Source organism: Capra hircus, assembly GCF_001704415.2.
Source record: "Capra hircus breed San Clemente chromosome X unlocalized genomic scaffold, ASM170441v1, whole genome shotgun sequence".
NCBI lineage: Eukaryota > Metazoa > Chordata > Mammalia > Artiodactyla > Bovidae > Capra > Capra hircus.
Genome location: NW_017189517.1, coordinates 37,935,379 through 37,953,622, shown reverse-complemented (window position 1 = coordinate 37,953,622; position 18,244 = coordinate 37,935,379). Strand labels below are relative to the sequence as shown.

Sequence of the window (18,244 nt, the reverse complement as noted above, 5' to 3'; positions counted from 1 at the left end):
CCAGCCATTTTTTGTTGACCTTGCTGGCAAATGCTTTCTGATCTCATAATGCTTACAGCCATGTCTTTAACTTCTCTGATATTCCGTGAGGAATCCCCACAGCCAGGATCTATAGTCGGATCATTATAAATGACAATTTTGGTTTGGTAAGGAAGGAGGTGCATGTGGAGATCATTACATGATATCATCCAGAAGGGAAAAACTGCAATGTATGTCACCTTGGAAATCCTCAAAATTCCAGAATGAAAAATAAATATTGGACCATTAGGCAATGTCTCTGTGAATTGCAGATCCAAAGTGTTGCCAATAACAAACATGCCACCAATAACACAAACTCATCAAATGTCCCAGTTGAAAGTCACTTTTACTTATTGTTGGTATTATTATCGTCATCAGCATCATTATCATTAGCACAAAACTAAATCCACTAATAAAACAAAAATCACACCCTAAAGGCAGATGTCTTCATGACAATGAATCAATAACATTATCTTCATGTACAAGGGATAGCACCCTGAGGATTAAGACCATATCACAGCTTGATAATCAATTCAACAATTCAGCCAACATTATTGAGCACCTAGGCACAATGGGAGATTTAAAAACATATACAAGAATCCCTGCTTTCAAGGAGTTTTACAGTCTAGTAGGAGGTATTGAAGAACATCAAGAACAGAGGACCACATGAGCTCAGTGACATAATGGAATCAGTTCCACGTATGAAGTGTAATTGGAGAGAGACATCACAAGAGATTAATGTCACATTCACTTAGGGGCAATCACATTCAGTAAGGGCAATCACATTCAGTAGGGGCAATCAGAAGAGGCTCCTTAGAGAAGGTGGCATCTGAGCTGGGCTTTGAGGAACTGGAAGGATTTTGATGGACTGGCATGTAGAGAACAGGTGTTGGAGGTGGAGAAGATGGAGTGGGCCAAAGCATGGCTATGGGTGGGAAAGTTAGTGGCATGTGTGAGGAGAGAACAATACTCCAGTTTGGCTAGGGTATGGGATCTATGTAAGTGGGAATGGTGTGATAATATGCTACAAATTTTATGGGGGCCATATTTTGAATGGCTTTAAATGACAGGCTACAATTTCAGATCTTTAACTTATGTCACAGTAATTATATTTATCCATGGCAATAAAATACGCAATTATTGATGAAGAGATATAGTCATTTCAGTTCCAGATTTCTTAGGGAAACTCAAGTGGTTGCTAGGCAATGTTATTGACTTGCTACCAGAAATGTCCCAGCGTGTAACACCAATCCAATGGTAGAATTTTCTATTCTGCATGTAACTAAACCTCTTCCCTCAAAGTCTATTCTTTGCATCCATCCAGGGACCACACTTCTTCCCATTCCCACCAGCTCTTGTGGCATCTGATCAGTTGAGGCAAGTCTAATTCAGGATTTCCAGCCACAACCACTACCCTGAAACTAGCACCTACAACTTTGAAAAGGGAGAGTGCTGGTGGCAGGGGTAGTGAACAGTGTCATGAAAACGTAGCCATCTGAAAAGTCTCTGGAATCCCCATACCAAGAGTCAAGCTTAGTTCTCTGAAATTGGAATTCCTGGTCCTCCACTCAGTTTGGCCCAGAAGACAACTGGAGGGGTCCCAGAACTCACAGTGTCTGATTAAGGTCATCTTTTAGAGTTTCCTCTTAACGTCAGCAAATTCCTTAAAGGAATGATATTTCATGCAGGTGACATGTTACTTAAAGCCTTCCTGGGTCTGCTTGAAGCTGTGGATAAACAGGGGTGAATTTCTTTTGCTAACCAAGGAACTCTGTTGGGTTTTGTCTTTACACAGTAGGCTGGTAGTTGGAACCTTCTTGAGTGTACTGACAGTTGAAAGATTTTGAAGAATAGTTGTATTAGGTGACCAAGCCAAAGAAGTAAGCTATTTAAGCCATCCCAGGAAGGCTTAGAATAACAAGTTGCCATGGCCACACCACACTGCCTGCAGCCAGTCAGTCTTTCAGCTCTTTCCTGGAATGATACTTCCTCTGCAGGAAGTCATGGATAGCAGTAGTGAGGCCCCAGGTTACACTGGACCTTAGGATGACCAGGGAACCTCCCCGGTAAATCAGAAATACCTTTCGGCCCCGAGAGTCCCACACATCCTGGATAGAGGCCCATAAGCTTGGCATGCTCTGCCAGCCAATGTGGGACTGCATATTGGCAACCAGCACAATCAGAGGATACAGAACTAGGCAGGTGATTGTTCCATTGACACTCCCAGACACCAAGGCAGGAACCCAGTGGGGCAGGCCTTGCTCTGCCAAGCTATTCTGGATGGGATCTTTGAAGGAGAAATACAGAGCACTCCCCAGGCTGTTCCTGAGAAGGACAGGCCAGAAACCGCGATAGTAACCCTGCGACAGCCGGCCCCAAAGCCCATAAGAGTGAAATTCCTTGAGAATGCTGAACGTGCTGGGAAAGCGAGCTTGCTTGCGACCATCCTGGAGCACATTTTGCACCCTCTCAAAGGGGCTAAGTGCCACAGCCTCCACCACACCAGACATAAGCCCTGCAGCCCAGCGGTTCCCCAGGGAGTGTGGCCCAACAGGGGAGAGAAAACACAGCATGCTATCGTAAGTCCCAAACAGCAGAGTCCCTTGCAATGTCTTGGAGAGAAGAGGTGGATAGATTCCCCGGTAGAAGTATTGAGGGCCTTCATGCCAAAGCTGCCGCACAGCCTCTGACACCGCCACAGCATGGATCTGTTGCCGGAACACAACCTTATAGATAGGAAAGGTCAGAAAAGTAGACATAAAGTTGGAAACGGCACCAAGGGCGTAGGCGTGGGAGTGCCAGCTTCTCTTTCCTGCAGCCTCTTTTCGTGTCCAGTGCTGAAGCTCCTTCTCGGGAGAGTGGTTTTGTTCCCCCATGCTGAAGATACCTGGGTGCAGATGGGAGAAACTGGCAAGAGTGGAAAAAAAGAAAGTTAGACTGACCAATGAAATCTTTTGGCAAGCATCTTCATTGCTTAGTTATAAACAGAGGCTCAAGAAACTCTGCTCTAAAGAAACAAGTAATTCTCTGGGCCAGTTTCTGAGAAATATGTACACTCTTAAGAAATAATTCCTCCACCTTAAATTAAAACAAAGGCAATTAGTTTTGCTGAACACAGTCGCCTCTAGGGTGTTTTTCTGACCCAGCAAATTTTCTCATATTCAAAGAAGGTTGAAGAATGAAGAAAATAAAATTAGTGAAGTAGGGCTCCCCATCCTTACTGCATTCACCATATGAAACTTTGCATTTGATAAACTGCTAAAATAATAAGTTGCTCTTCCCATTCCAAAAAGTGGCACTATCTTGTACAGGCAGAAAGGCATTCAAAGGTTGTAGTCCAGTACTTTCTCTAAAAGATGGTAGTAAATTTAGGGAGCAGGGAAGCTCCTTGCTTCTTTTTTTGTAGATTCTTGATGAAGTGCTAGCTGTTTCATGGCAACACCCCGCTCCCCTCTCCCAACTGAGGAACAGAAAGAGTAACTATTCCTGGAAGTTTAGCAAGAAAAGACTCCATACATGACAGTTTCTGAGCTTAATCTTGTAGACCTGTTGCTGTATAACAGTGCAGGTGTTCTCAATGTACAGGCTATTGACATTTGGGGCCAGATAATTCTTCATCACAGGTGCCCACCCTGTGCGTCGTATGATGTTTAGTGGTATCCTATGGCACAAGTTGTGATCTACCCAGTTATAGCAAGAGGAGGCAACCCACTCCAGTATTCTTGCCTGGAGAATCCCCATGGACAGAGGAGCCTGGTGAGCTACAGTCCACGGGGTGGCAAAGAGTCGGACATGACTGAGTGACTAAGCACAGCACAGCACAGCTATAACAAACAAAAATACCTAAGGACATTACCTTATGTCCTTGGGGTGAGGGAAGAAGATAAAATTGCCCTGCTTCAGAGCCACTATACTAGAGGGAAGAGGCTGTGCAAAGATTCCAAGCTATTGCTCCTACCTGGGAGTAGTCTGGGAGCAGATGGAGTAGTATGAAAGGTAACTGGGGAGCCAGGGCCCATGAAAGAATTTTGGGATCAAGAAGAAATGAATGGTCAGTGGAGATCTGAGAACCTGAGGGAGTTGTCAGGAAGGAACTAGGGGTGAGAGGACAGGGTGTGTGGCTTGGGAATGGTGTGTGGAGAGGAACAGGAAGTGGTGTGGTGGGGGAGAGGGGGAGAGGGGCACAGGGTGCCATGACTGGGCATCAGACTCACATTTAGATGGACAGGAAGCCTGGTAGAAACTGCAGACCCAGAGGTTTCACACAGAACCCTGGGCTGTGTAGTCCCTAGAAGCGAGGGCTATTGGAGCTCTAGTTACACTAGCCCATCCGATAGGGACAAAGGGGTCACCAGGCTGAGGAACTGGGGGTGGACTAGAAGCCAGGCCCGGCAAGAAGCCCACTGCAGCCTTCCCTGGGCTGCCGCACTCAAGAACTTGCCTTGAAGTGCTTCTCCTTACAGAATGACCCCCATAAGCTTCTCCCTAGCTTCTTGCTCCTGCTCCATCCACAGTCTACTACCTGACCTTACAACCACACCCCTCTCAAGCCACAGTCTGTCTAGGCGGAGGGAGTAGAGGCTCAGCCTCCTGTGCTCTGCCACCAGCCCTCCCCTACCCTCAGCAGTTCGCAGGCCCTTAAGCCTCACCTCCTTAACCCTCATGGCCAAGAGGCTGGGAAGGCTCCTCTGTTTTGGACCCTTTAGCTGAGAACTGGCCAGGAGCACAGGCTCAAGAGGCCCACTCCTTGCTTCCTTCCAGGGCACTCCTGGGCCCATGGTAGCCCCTCCATGTCTCAGGAGCCAAAGCGGACCCCTCTCCTTGGAGGGGAGCTCCAATCAGGCCCCCAAAGCCACAGGGGAGCCCAAAATTACCCAGCTATCCTAGCAAGGATTTCTCTCCAAGTTTTATCTGCATCTGCATAAGGATGGGTGGTGAGGGAAGCGCTTGTCCCCTCTTCTATCTCAGAATGCAGTAATGTTCCACTTCCTCCCCACATTTTCCTGAGTAATCTGTAAACATGTGTTGCTTGACTGTAAGGCAGGCCGATTTAGCAGAAAGAAAACTGGGCTAGAATTTGGCAGACCACAATTCTCAGTGCCAGTTCTCTTTTCAACTTCTTGTGTGACCTTTAGAAATATACAAAACATCTTGGAGCCTCAAGCATCTCAATTATGAAATGAGCAGACACTGAGGGGTAGGGTCGGGGGGATGCTCTCTAGGCATCCTCATACTATGCATGTGGCAGGGGGTTGATGGAGAGGAATTCAGGCCAATATTTGATAGAGGAATTGTGCTTTTCCATCCCTGGTTCCTTCTGTTTTGACCAATCTTTTTCAGGGATTAAAAGTGAACAATAATTTAGAAACACCTTACCTGAAATATCTGTCATAATTTTATAAATCTAACTCATCCTGTTTTATGGGGGAGAGGGAGTCAATTTTTCTCCCATGTATTTCCCTGTTAAAATGCCAGCCTTTGGGAGCAGACAGTCCTGAGTCTGAATTCTGCCTCCACCATTTGCTTAGTTGTATGACCTTAGGCAAGACACTTCACTCAGTCTCAATTTCTTTGGCTACAGATGAGGGACAAGAGACCTCCCTCAAAAGGTTGTTGTAAAGAATAACAAAATGACATAAAGTGGTTGACCATCCATGGCATGGTGGCCTCAGCCAACTGTATTTTTTTTAAAGATGTTTCCCCACCTCACACCTATACGGATGCTGCACATGCTCCTGCAGCACACTCAGAACCATTTAAAGTGGTATGGTGGGACAAATCCTGCGTTCACATGGGAGGCGAGGAAGACCTTTCTTCTGTGAATGCAAAGGTGTTATAAAAGAGGGAGGAGGGAGGGGGGTTCAGGATGGGGAACACGTGTATACCTGTGGCAGATTCATGTTGATGTATGGCAAAACCAATACAGTATTGTAAAGTAATTAACCTTCAATTAAAATAAATAAATTTATATTTTAAAAAAATTTAAAAAGCAATCCTGGACAGCCTGGCCCCTTACACAAGAATTCCAAAGTAGGGGCCTCAGAACAAGCCTGGAGTCAGCCTAGAGCAGTTGCCCCCGGGCCCTGTGATGTATCTCCTATGTTTATAACCTTGTAAGATGGGTGGAAAGGATTCCAGACTCCCCTGGATTGTCTAGCCCAGATGCACAGCCTGCATGATCACGCCAGGATCCAGCCCTATATGTGTCCATTCATTCCAGGCATCACTCTGCCAGTCCTTTGGTCTGCTCACAAACACATATCAATCACTGTGGGTAAGTCACTGTGAAGTAGGGGTGAACAGGACTTGGTACCAGCCCTGGAGGGCTTGGGAATCTAGTGAGGGAGACAGGTCAACCATGAGCTAAACTATACTGGAAGGCAAAACAAAGCTTATGCTAATCAAGGACAGAGCAGAACATAAGAGCAATATATTTCACCTAGCATAGGGAAATATCCAGGGGGTCTTCCCAACCCAGGGATCGAACCCAGGTCTCCCGCATTGCAGGTAGATTCTTTACCAGCTGAGCCACAAGGGAAGTCCAAGAATACTGGAGTGGGTAGCCTATCTCTTCTCCAGAGGATCTTCCTGACCCAGGAATCAAACCAGGGTCTCCTGCATTGCAGGCAGATTCTTTATCAACTGAGCCATCAGGGAAGCCTCTTGATGTAAGTGAAAGAGGAGAGTGAAAAAGCTGGCTTAAAATTCAACATTCAAAAAATGAAGATCATGACATCTGGTCCCAACACTTCATGGCAAATAGATGGGGAAACAGTGAGAGACTTTATTTTCTTGGGCTCCAAAATCACTACAAATGGTGACTGCAGCCATGAAATTAAAAGATGCTTTCTCCTTGGAATAAAAGCTATGACAAACCTAGATAGCGTATTAAAAAGCAGAGACATCACTTTGCTGACAAAGGCCCATATAGTCAAAAGCTATGGCTTTTCCGATACTCATGTATGGATGTGAGAGTTGAACCATAAAGAAAGCTGAGCACTGAAGAGTTAATGCTTTTGAACTGTGGTGTTGGAGAAGACTCTTGAGAGTCCCTTGGACTGCTAGGAGATCAAAGCAGTCAATCCTAAAGGAAATCAGTCTGGAATAGTCATCAGAAGGACTGATACTGAAGCTGAAACTCCAATATTTTGGCCACCTGATGTGAAGAACTGACTCACTGGAAAAGATCCTGATGCTGAGAAAGATTGAAGGCAGGAGGAGAAGGGGATGACAGAGGATGAGATGGTTGGATGGCATCACTGACTTGCTGCACATGAGTTTGAGCAAGCTCTGGGAGTTGGTGATGGACAGGGAGGCCTGGCATGCCACAGAGCATGGAGTCACAAAGAGTTGGACATGACTGAGCGACTGAACTGACTGACTGAGCATAGGGAGCAGTCTAAAATTTCTCTGAGAGGGGGCATCTGACTTGATTCTTGACCCACGTGCAGGTTCTAGTTAGAGGAGGAGTGAGGGCAGGAGTTCTAGGCTGAGGAAGCGGCCTAAAGCACAGATGCCTAAAAGCATGAGTCGTACCCGGTTCTGGATGCAGGCTGAGGGAAGGAGAGAGATCTGCGGCTGACAGAGAAAGTCAGTTTATAATGAGGGCCTTATTTGTTTGCCCCACTGCAGTGTATTATAGCATAAAGATACAGGCTGTAGAATCAGATAGCCCTGGGTTTGAATTTCACTGCTCCACTTCCTAGCTTTATGACCTTGGCCAAGTCTCTTCCACTCTCTGAACCTCAGTACCCTTACCTGTAAAATGATTGTCATGAAGCTTGCATGAGATGAAGTATACAAAATACTTAGTCAAAATACTTAGTATGGTACCCAGTAGATCCATACATTATATTAGTAGTTGTATTTTAAAAATGAGATCCCAGGAATACAGGTAAGATGACAACATTGCTCTAAAGGCCGAAATCAGTCTAATAAACTGGGTCATCTGCAGAGTGCATTTTAAATTGTTTGTTGGAAATGAACCTATCTATGAAACAGAGAGAATCAAGGATATAGAAAACAGACTGGTAGGTGCTAAGAGGGAAGGAGTTGGGGAAGGGATGGAGTGGGAGGTTGGAGTTAGCACATGTAAGCTTTTATATATAGTATGGATAAACAACAAAGTCCTACTGTATGCTGCTAAGTCACTTCAGTCATGTCTGACTCTGCGACCCCATAGACGGCAGCCCACCAGGCTCCCCCGTCCCTGGGATTCTCCAGGCAAGAACACTGGAGTGGGTTGCCATTTCCTTCTCCAATGCATGAAAATGAAAAGTGAAAGTGAAGTCGCTCACTCGTGCCGGACTCTCAGTGACCCCATGGACTGCAGCCTATCAGGCTCCTCCATTCATGGGATTTTCCAGGCAAGAGTACTGGAGTGGGGTGCCATCACCTTCTCTGGTCCTACTGTATATAGCACTGATAACTCTATTCAGTATCCTATGAAAAAATATAATGGAAAAGAATATTAAAAGAATGTGCATATATATATATATATATATATATATATATATATATATATTTGTGTGTGTATCAGGAGGGCCTAGAGGAGCTATCCCATGTTGAAGGTCAGGAACGGTGATGGTAAGGAGATACCCCTCCTCCAAGGTAAGGAGTAGCGGCTGTGTTTTGCTGGAGCAGCTGTGATGAGATACTCCATGCCCAAGGTAAGAGAAACCCAAGTAAGATGGTAGGTGTTGCAAGAGGGCATCAGAGGGCAGACACACTGAAACCATACTCACAGAAAACTAGTCAGTCTAATCACACTAGGACCACAGCCTTGTCTAACTCAATGAAACCAAGCCATGCCTGTGGGGTAACCCAAGATGGGCGGGTCATGGTGGAGAGGTCTGACAGAATGTGGTCCACTGGAGAAGGGAATGGCAAGCCACTTCAGTATTCTTGCCTTGAGAACCCCATGAACAGTATGAAAAGGCAAAATGATAGGATACCAAAAGAGGAACTCCCCAGGTCATTAGGTGCCCGATATGCTACTGGAGATCAGTGGAGAAATAACTCCAGAAAGAATGAAGGGATGGAGCCAAAGCAAAAACAATACCCAGTTGTGGATGTGACTGGTGATAGAAGCAAGATCCGATGCTGTAAAGAGCAATATTGCACAGGAACCTGGAATGTCAGGTCCATGAATCAAGGCAAATTGGAAGTGGTCAAACAAGAGACGGCAAGGGTGAACGTCAACATTCTAGGAATCAGCAAACTAAGATGGACTGGAATGGGTGAATTTAACTCAGATAACCATTATATCTACTACGGCGGGCAGGAATCCCTCAGAAGAAATGGAGTAGCCATCATGGTCAACAAAAGAGTCCGAAATGCAGTACTTGGATGCAATCTCAAAAACGACAGAATGATCTCTGTTTGTCTCCAAGGCAAACCATTCAGTATCACAGTTATTCAAGTCTATGCCCCAACCAGTAATGCTGAAGAAGCTGAAGTTGAACGGTTTTATGAAGACCTACAAGAGCTTTTAGAACTAACACCCAAAAAAGATGTCCTTTTCATTATAGGGGACTCGAATGCAAAAGTAGGAAGTCAAGAAACACCTGGAATAACAGGCAAATTTGGCCTTGGAATGCGGAATGAAGCAGGGCAAAGACTAATAGAGTTTTGCCAAGAAAATGCACTGGTCATAGCAAACACCCTCTTCCAACAACACAAGAGAAGACTCTACACATGGACATCACCAGATGGTCAACACCGAAATCAGATGGATTATATTCTTTGCAGCCAAAGATGGAGAAGCTCTATACAGTCAGCAAAAACAAGACCAGGAGCTGACTGTGGCTCAGATCATGAACTCCTTATTACCAAATTCAGACTCTAATAGAAGAAAGTAGGGAAAACCGCTAGACTATTCAGGTATGACCTAAATCAAATTCCTTATGATTATACAGTGGAAGTGATAAATAGATTTAAGGGCCTAGATCTGATAGATAGAGTGCCTGATGAACTATGGAATGAGGTTCGTGACACTGTACAGGAGACAGGGATCAAGACCATCCCCATGGAAAAGAAATGCAAAAAAGCAAAATGGCTGTCTGGGGAGGCCTGACAAATAGCTGTGAAAAGAAGAGAGGTGAAAAGCAAAGGAGAAAAGGAAAGATATAAGCATCTGAATGCAGAGTTCCAAAGAATAGCAAGAAGAGATAAGAAAGCCCTCTTCAGCAATCAATGCAAAGAAATAGAGGAAAACAACAGAATGGCAAAGACTAGAGATCTCTTCAAGAAAATTAGAGATACCAAGGGAACATTTCATGCAAAGATGGGCTCGTTAAAGGACAGAAATGGTATGGACCTAACAGAAGCAGAAGATATTAAGAAGAGGTGGCAAGAATACACAGAAGAACTGTACAAAAACGATCTTCACGACCCAGATAATCATGATGATGTGATCACTAATCTAGAGCCAGACATCTTGGAAAGTGAAGTCAAGTGGGCCTTAGAAATCATCACTACGAATAAAGCTAGTGGAGGTGATAAAATTCCAGTTGAGCTGTTTCAGATCCTGAAAGATGATGCTGTGAAAGTGCTGCACTCAATATGCCAGCAAATTTGGAAAACTCAGCAGTGGCCACAGGACTGGAAAAGGTCAGTTTTCATTCCAATTCCAAAGAAAGGCAATGCCAAAGAATGCTCAAACTACTGCACAATTGCACTCATCTCACATGCTAGTAAAGTAATGCTCAAAATTCTCCAAGCCAGGCTTCAGCAATACGTGAACCGTGAACTCCCTGATGTTCAAGCTGGTTTTAGAAAAGGCATAGGAACCAGAGATCAAATTGCCAACATCTGCTGGATCATGGAAAAAGCAAGAGAGTTCCAGAAAAACATCTATTTCTGCTTTATTGACTATGCCAAAGCCTTTGACTGTGTGGATCACAATAAACTGTGGAAAATTCTGAAAGAGATGAGAATACCAGACCACCTAACCTGCCTCTTGAGAAATCTGTATGCAGGTCAGGCAGCAACAGTTAGAACTGGACATGGAACAACAGACTGGTTCCAAATAGGAAAAGGAGTATGTCAAGGCTGTATATTGTCACCCTGCTTATTTAGCTTATATGCAGAGTACATCATGAGAAATGCTGGACTGGAAGAAACACAAGCTGGAATCAAGATTGCCGGGAGAAATATCAATAACCTCAGATATGCAGATGACACCACCCTTATGGCAGAAAGTGAAGAGGAACTAAAAAGCCTCTTGATGAAAGTGAAAGAGGAGAGTGAAAAAGTTGGCTTAAAGCTCAGCATTCAAAAAAAGAAGATCATGGCATCCGGTCCCATCACTTCATGGGAAATAGATGGGGAAACAGTGGAAACAGTGTCAGACTTTATTTTTGGGGGCTCCAAAATCACTGCAGATGGTGACTGCAGCCATGAAATTAAAAGACGCTTACTCCTTGGAAGAAAATTTATGACCAACCTAGATAGCATATTCAAAAGCAGAGACATTTTTTGCCGACTAAGGTCCGTCTAGTCAAGGCTATGGGTTTTCCTGTGGTCATGTATGGATATGAGAGTTGGACTGTGAAGAAGGCTGAGTGCCGAAGAATTGATACTTTTTAACTGTGGTGTTGGAGAAGACTCTTGAGAGTCCCTTGGATTGCAAGGAGATCCAACCAGTCCATTCTGAAGGAGATCAGCCCTGGGATTTCTTTGGAAGGAATGATGCTAAAGCTGAAACTTCAGTACATTGGCCACCTCATGCGAAGAGTTGACTCATTGGAAAAGACTCTGATGCTGGGAGGGATTGGGGGCACGAGCAGAAGGGGATGACCAAGGATGAGATGCCTGGATGGCATCACAGACTCGATGGACGTGAGTCTGAGTGAACTCCGGGAGTTGGTGATGGACAGGGAGGCCTGGCGTGCTGCGATTCATGGGGTCGCAAAGAGTCGGACACGACTGAGTGACTGAACTGAACTGAACTGAACTGATATATATATATATATATATATACACACACACATACATATATACATACATACATATACATATGTTTGTTCACAGGGTTCTCAAGGTTTTAAGAATACTGAAGTGGTTTGCCATTCCCTTCTCCAGTGGACCACATTTTGTCAGAACTCTCCACCATGACCTGTCTGTCTTGGGTGACCCTACATGGCATGGCTCGTAGTTTCATTGAGTTAGACAAGGCTGTGGTCCATAAAAGGAAATCAGTCCTGAATATTCATTGGAAGGACTGATACTGAAAATGAAACTCCAATATTTTGGCCACCTGATGCGAAGAACTGACTCAATGGAAAAGACCCTGATGCTGGGAAAGCCTGAAGGGTTGAGGAGAAGGGGACGGACAGAGGATGAGATGGTTGGATGGCATCACCGACTTGCTGGACATGAGTTTGAGTAAACTCCAGGAGATGGTGATGGACAGGGAAGCCTGGCGTGCTGCAGTCCATGGGGTCACAAAGAGTTGTACGCACCTGAGCGACTGAACTGAACATATGTGCATGCTAACTAGCTTCAGTCACGTCCAACTCTTTTGCGACCCTATGGACTGTAGCTCACCAGGCTCCTCTGTCCATGGTATTCAAGAATACTGGAATGGGCAGCCATTTCCTTCAGGGGATCTTCCCAAACTAGGGATGGACCCGTGTCTCCTATGTCTCCTGCATCGGCAGGGGGTTCTTTACTACTAGTGCCACCTGGGAAGCTTTATACATATATGTGTATATATGTGTGTATATATATATATATATATATAGCAATCATTTTGTTGTACAGCAGAAATTAACACAAGATGGTAAATAAACTCTATAGCAATTAAAATTGATTTAAAAAATAAAATGAGAGGATTTTTTGTTTAAATTGTTTGTTTGGAAGGCAACACAGAAGAGTTTTCATGGTCTTTGGAGTCTGACACAGCCCCAGACTGGAGTCCCAGTGCCTCCACTTACAAGGTGTGTTAACCTCCCTGAAACTCGGTTTGCCTATTTACAAAATGGGATAACAATGCCTATCTCAGCCTTGCTGAGAAGCTTAAATAAGATAACAAATGGAAAGTCCCTGGCACCAAGAAGGCAGGCAGCCAAGGGCAGCTATTATTGTTTCAACTAACAGCGTTACCTTCATAACTTTCAGTCTTTTAAGGTTTCTTTGTTACAGTTGGAAAATGTGGTGTCATTAGAGCCATGAATTGGGAAGCATTCCCACACAGTGATGCCAGAGATCAGGGATACCTTTATCTAACTGGAGCCAGTTCAGCAAATCCTCCTCCCAGCCTTGCACAAAGAGACCTTCACTTTGTTCTAAGGGCCCAGTCAAGGCATTGGCATACAATCTTTCTCTTTCCACTATTTTTTGTTAGAGCTACAGGATCTATTCTTTGTCCTACTTGATCCCACCCCCACCAACTCCAACTGTAGATCACCTACTTTGGCAGTGAAGCCAATTTAAACACAGAATAAGAGTCTGCAAGAGACCCGGGGTCAGGTGTCATGATATTGGGGAGCAGAGCAAGAGTCTGAAGGAAATCCAAGAGCTGTGCCAGCATCACCCCCTGATTATGTGAGGTGAGGCTTCACTCTACTTCCTACATCCTCCACCCTCCATCCCCTTGCTACTGTTGCACCCATGAGAAAGTCCACAGTCCTCAGATGGAAAGTACTTAAGCTCCAAATTTGCATTGTTTACTCCAAGGAACTCTATGTATTGAGGTAGCCAATGAGAAGGCAGAAAGGAACAGGTAAAGTTCCTTGGCAGGTTGAACACAACCCAACAGCAATCACAAGACATCAGATTATTCACTTACTTCCAAACATCAGGAATCAAGAACAAGTCTGGAAGGGGGCCTCCTAACCACAATCTACATAAGGGAAGTAAGACCTGCTCTTCAAGAACCAGAAGTCACGGAAAATGGTGCAGATTTCTCTGTCACGGGCTTCACGGCCCATTCACTCTGGACAGCCCTGCATGCTGTTTCCATGGAGTTGCTCCTTCTCTGCAGCCAGTGATTCCAAATCCAGCAAAGGAGAGGTCCCCTCAAGAGCTCACAGAAGGGCAACCTAGCAACGTGTCCTCAAGCCAGGAAATGAAAGAGCTATATCAGCGGCAGAGAGCTGTATTTAGGGGGTTAGATCAAATTATGCTCCGTTTCTCATACTTCTTCCTCAAGTACAAGTTGAAAGAGAAAATGTTAGGAAGAAAGATTGTAGGGGAGTGGTTCTTAACCATTTCTGGGCCACAGACTCATTTGAACATCTACAAAGCTGTGGACTCAGAAGAATATACATAGTTGAAATTCTACTCTTCACAAACAATTTCAGGAAGGACCCTAGGTAGGAACCTCTGCTGTCAAGTTATATTTCACAACAGTTACCATATGGAGAGATACATTGGCCACATCTTCATTTACTTATTGCCATAAGCCTAACGTAGTGTCTCTAGCAATGGTTCACAAACCACTCTACACCTCAGAATTAACTACAGCACTGGTTAAAAATATAAATCACCCTCCCCAGCCCTAGTTCTTAGAAAATCTGAATCCCCCAGAGGCAGAGGTTAGGAATCTGTATTTCTAACACATTTTTCAAAATGATTCTGAGGCAGCCAGCTTCATACCCATACTGTGGTTAATAGCATGGATTCTGGTGTCAGAGAGATATGATCCAAGTTCTGGCTTCACCTTTTAATTTCAGGCAAGTCATTTTACCTCTCTGAATCTTGTCTCCTTTCAGGTCATAAGCTGTAAAAATAATGTTTTACTGAAAGAAAAAGCAAGCAGCTTGTTGTAGTGTAAAGCAGAGAAAGAAAAAGGCCTCAGTTTTCTTATTCTGTACAATGGGTACCATACAAGTTTCCTACCTCTTCCCCTATCCCTCTTTGCGTTGCCTCTCCAAGCCCTCCCTCAGCACTACCAGCACACTAAGACTGCAGCTGAGCTGGCTTAAGACCACTTATGTAAAAAAAATGCCCTCTAGGCAGCTCAGATGGACAAAGAGTTGGTATTTGGAAAACAACAGTAAAACCGGATGCTGATATTTACTTGCTGTGTGATGTGGGGCAAGCTGCCTAACCTTGTGCCTGTTTCCTCATCTGACAAATGGAGATAATAGTCGTTGCTCGCTAATTCTATATAGCTCCAAATGGGCCTTCCCATCTCCACTTTGGCTTTGGCTTTTCTCAACTAACCCTCAATCTGAGAGTAGAGAGGAGTAGGGGGCAGCCTTTGAAATCAGACTTGTAGACTTGAGTGTAAGCTCTTACCTCTGCACTTCCTAAGCATAGTGACTGAGTGCTTAAGTCCCCTCTCTGTTAAAAGGGCATACTGCTACCTCCTTCGCAAGGCTGTTGAGAAGAATAAACGAGTTGTCCGTGCAAGCCCATTTGCACGTAGAAAGCGCTCGGTAAATGCTTTTTCCCCCTTCCCTCTGTACAAAGGTGAGGAACGTTCACTGTTCGCTTGATGTCTGATCCACCTCGTGTTGAAGACATCCGGTCTCAAAGCGTGGAGGACAGCAGAGGTGGAAGAGGTGAAAGAGAAAGAAAGCGAGGGGCAAGCAGCAAACTCACTGTAAAATGCCAATCGGCAGGGTCCGAGAGTCCGAGCTGCACTTGACACCGCTGTGAATATTCCATTGTGTATATGTACCACTTCTTTATCCATTCATCTGTCAATGCAAATCTAGGTTTTTCCATGTTCTAGCTATTGTAAGTAATGCTGCAATGAACAATGGGATACATGTGTCTTTTTCAATTTTGGTTTCTCAGGGTATATGCTAGGTTTGGGATTCTGCGTCATATATGGTAGTTTTATTCCTATTTTTAAGGATTCTCCATACCTCCTTCCATTATGCTGTATCAATTTATATTCCCACCAACAGTGCAAGAGTATTCCCCTTTCTCCACACCTTCTCCGCATTTATTGTGTGTAGACTTTTTTGATGATGGCATCAGAGACATTACTTTGCCACAAAAGTCCGTCTAGTCAAGGCTATGGTTTTTCCAGTGGTCATGTATGGCTGTGAGAGTTGGACTGTGAAAGAAGCTGAGCGCTGAAGAATTGATGCTTTGAACTGTGGTGTTGGAGAAGACTCTTGAGAGTCCCTTGGACTACAAGGAGATCCAACCAGTCCATTCTAAAGGATATTGGTCCTGGTGTTTTTTGGAAGAATGATGCTAAAGCTGAAATCCTGTACTTGGCCACCTCATGTGAAGAGTTGACTCATTGGAAAGACTCTGATGCTGGAGGGATTGGGGGCAGCAGGAGGAGAGGGGACGACAGAGGATGAGATGCTGGATGGCATCAACGACTCGACAGTACGTGTATGTATAGACTCCGGGAGTTGGTGATGGACAGAGAGGCCTGGCATGCTGCTGTGATTTATGGGTTCCAAAGAGTTGGACACAGACTGAGCAACTGAAATGAACTGAACTGATCTGATTCTGACCAGTGTGAGGTGATATCTCACTTTGGTTTGCATTTCTCTGATAATGAGTGATGTTGAGTATCTTTTCATGTGTTTGTTAGCCATCTGTATGTATTCTTTGGGAAAATGTCTGTTTAGGCCTTTTCAGATTGGGTTTGTTGGTCTATTGATTGTTATGAGCTGCTTGTATATTTTGGAAATTAATCCTTTGTCAGTTGTTTCATTTGCCATTATTTTCTCCCATTCCAAGGGCTGTCTTTTCACCTTGCTTAGAGTTTCCTTTGCTGTGCAAAAGCTTTTAAGTTTGACCAGGTTCATTTGGTTACTTTTGTTCTTATTTCCATTACTCTAGGCTGTGGGGTCATAGATAGGATTCTTGTATGTTATGTCATTGAGTGTCCTTCTATTTTCCTCTAAGAGTTTTATAGTTTCTGGTCTTATATTTAGGTCTTTAAACCATTTTGAGTTTATCTTTGTGTACGTGTGTACGTGTCTATTCTCTTTTGATTTCTTCAGTAACCTATTGGTTATTTAGAAACACATTTTAAAATCTCCATGTTTTGGTGTTTTCTTACAGTTTTTTACTTGTAATTGATATTTAGTCTCATAGCATTGTGGTCAGAAGAAGATGCTGGATAAGATTTTCAATTTTTTTTATATTTACTGAGTTTGATTTGTGATCCAAATGCAGTCTATCATGGAGAATGGTTCACTGCACTTGAGAAGAATGGTGTATTCTTCTGATTTGGATGGAATGTCCTGAAATATCAATTCATCCATCTCCTGAAACGTATCATTTAAGACTTTGTGTTCCTTATTAATTTTCTCCTTTGATGATCTGTCCATTGATGTGTAGTGGGTGTTAGTTTAAGTCTCTACCACTATTGTGTTACTGTCAAATTCTCCTTTTATGTCTGTTCAGTTCAGTTCAGTTCAGTCGCTCAGTAGTGTCTGACTCTTTGCGACCCATGAATTGCAGCACGCCAGGCCTCCCTGTCCATCACCAACTCCTGGAGTTCACTCAGATTCACACCCATCGAGTCAGTGATGCCATCCATCTCATCTCTTCGTCGTCCCTTCTCCTCCTGCCCACAATCCCTCCCAGCATCAAAGTCTTTTCCAATGAGTCAACTCTTCGCATGAGGTGGCCAAGTACTGGAATTTCAGCTTCAGCATCATTCCTTCCAAAGAAATCCCAGGGCTGATCTCCTTCAGAATGGACTGGTTGGATCTCCTTGCAGTCCAAAGGACTCTCAAGAGTCTTAGTGTTTGTCTTATGTATTGAGGTACTCCTATGTAGGGTGCATACATATTTATAATTGTTATGTCTTCCTCTTGATTGATCCCATGATCATTATGCAGTCCCCTTCCTTATCTCTTGTAATCTTCTTGAAGATCTATTTTGTCTGATATGAGGATTGCTACTCCAGCTCTCTTTTGCTTCCCATTTGCATAGAATATATTTTTCCATCCTCTCACTTTCAGTAGATATGTGTCTTGAGGTCTGAAGTGGGTTTCTCATAGATAGAATATATATTGGTCTTGTTTTAGTATCCATTCAGCCAGTCTGTGTTCTTTTGTTGGAGCATTTAATCCATTTATATTTAAAGTAATTATTGATATATATGTTCCTATTGCCATTTTCTTAATTCTTTGGGGTTGATTTTGTAGATCTTTTCTCTTCTCTTGTATTTCTTGACTATATCAGTCCCTTTAACATTTGTTGTAAAGCTGGTTTGGTGGTACTGAATTTTCTTAACTCTTGCTTGTCTGAAAAGCTTTTTATTTCTCCGTCAATTTTGAATGAGATCCTTGCT

General features: G+C 43.9%; 1 protein-coding gene across 2 annotated transcripts in view; it reads right to left on the bottom strand.

Annotated features, from left to right (window-relative positions):
- Nucleotides 1-345: 345 nt before the first annotated feature.
- The window catches only part of SLC25A53 (solute carrier family 25 member 53), a 19,030-nt gene continuing 1,131 nt past the window's right edge, over nucleotides 346-18,244 (bottom strand). Inside the window, exons 1-2 of one of the 2 annotated variants that reach the window (XM_005700178.3) lie at nucleotides 15,571-15,616; nucleotides 346-2,925 (exon numbers count right to left, since the gene is read on the bottom strand). In XM_005700178.3, coding sequence (XP_005700235.1) covers nucleotides 1,974-2,894 — 921 coding nt within the window. In that variant the 5' untranslated portion in view covers nucleotides 2,895-2,925; nucleotides 15,571-15,616 and the 3' untranslated portion in view covers nucleotides 346-1,973. Of the gene's footprint in view, nucleotides 2,926-15,570; nucleotides 15,617-18,244 lie in introns of those variants that run through there. The other variant, XM_018044298.1, reaches the window with a different exon arrangement.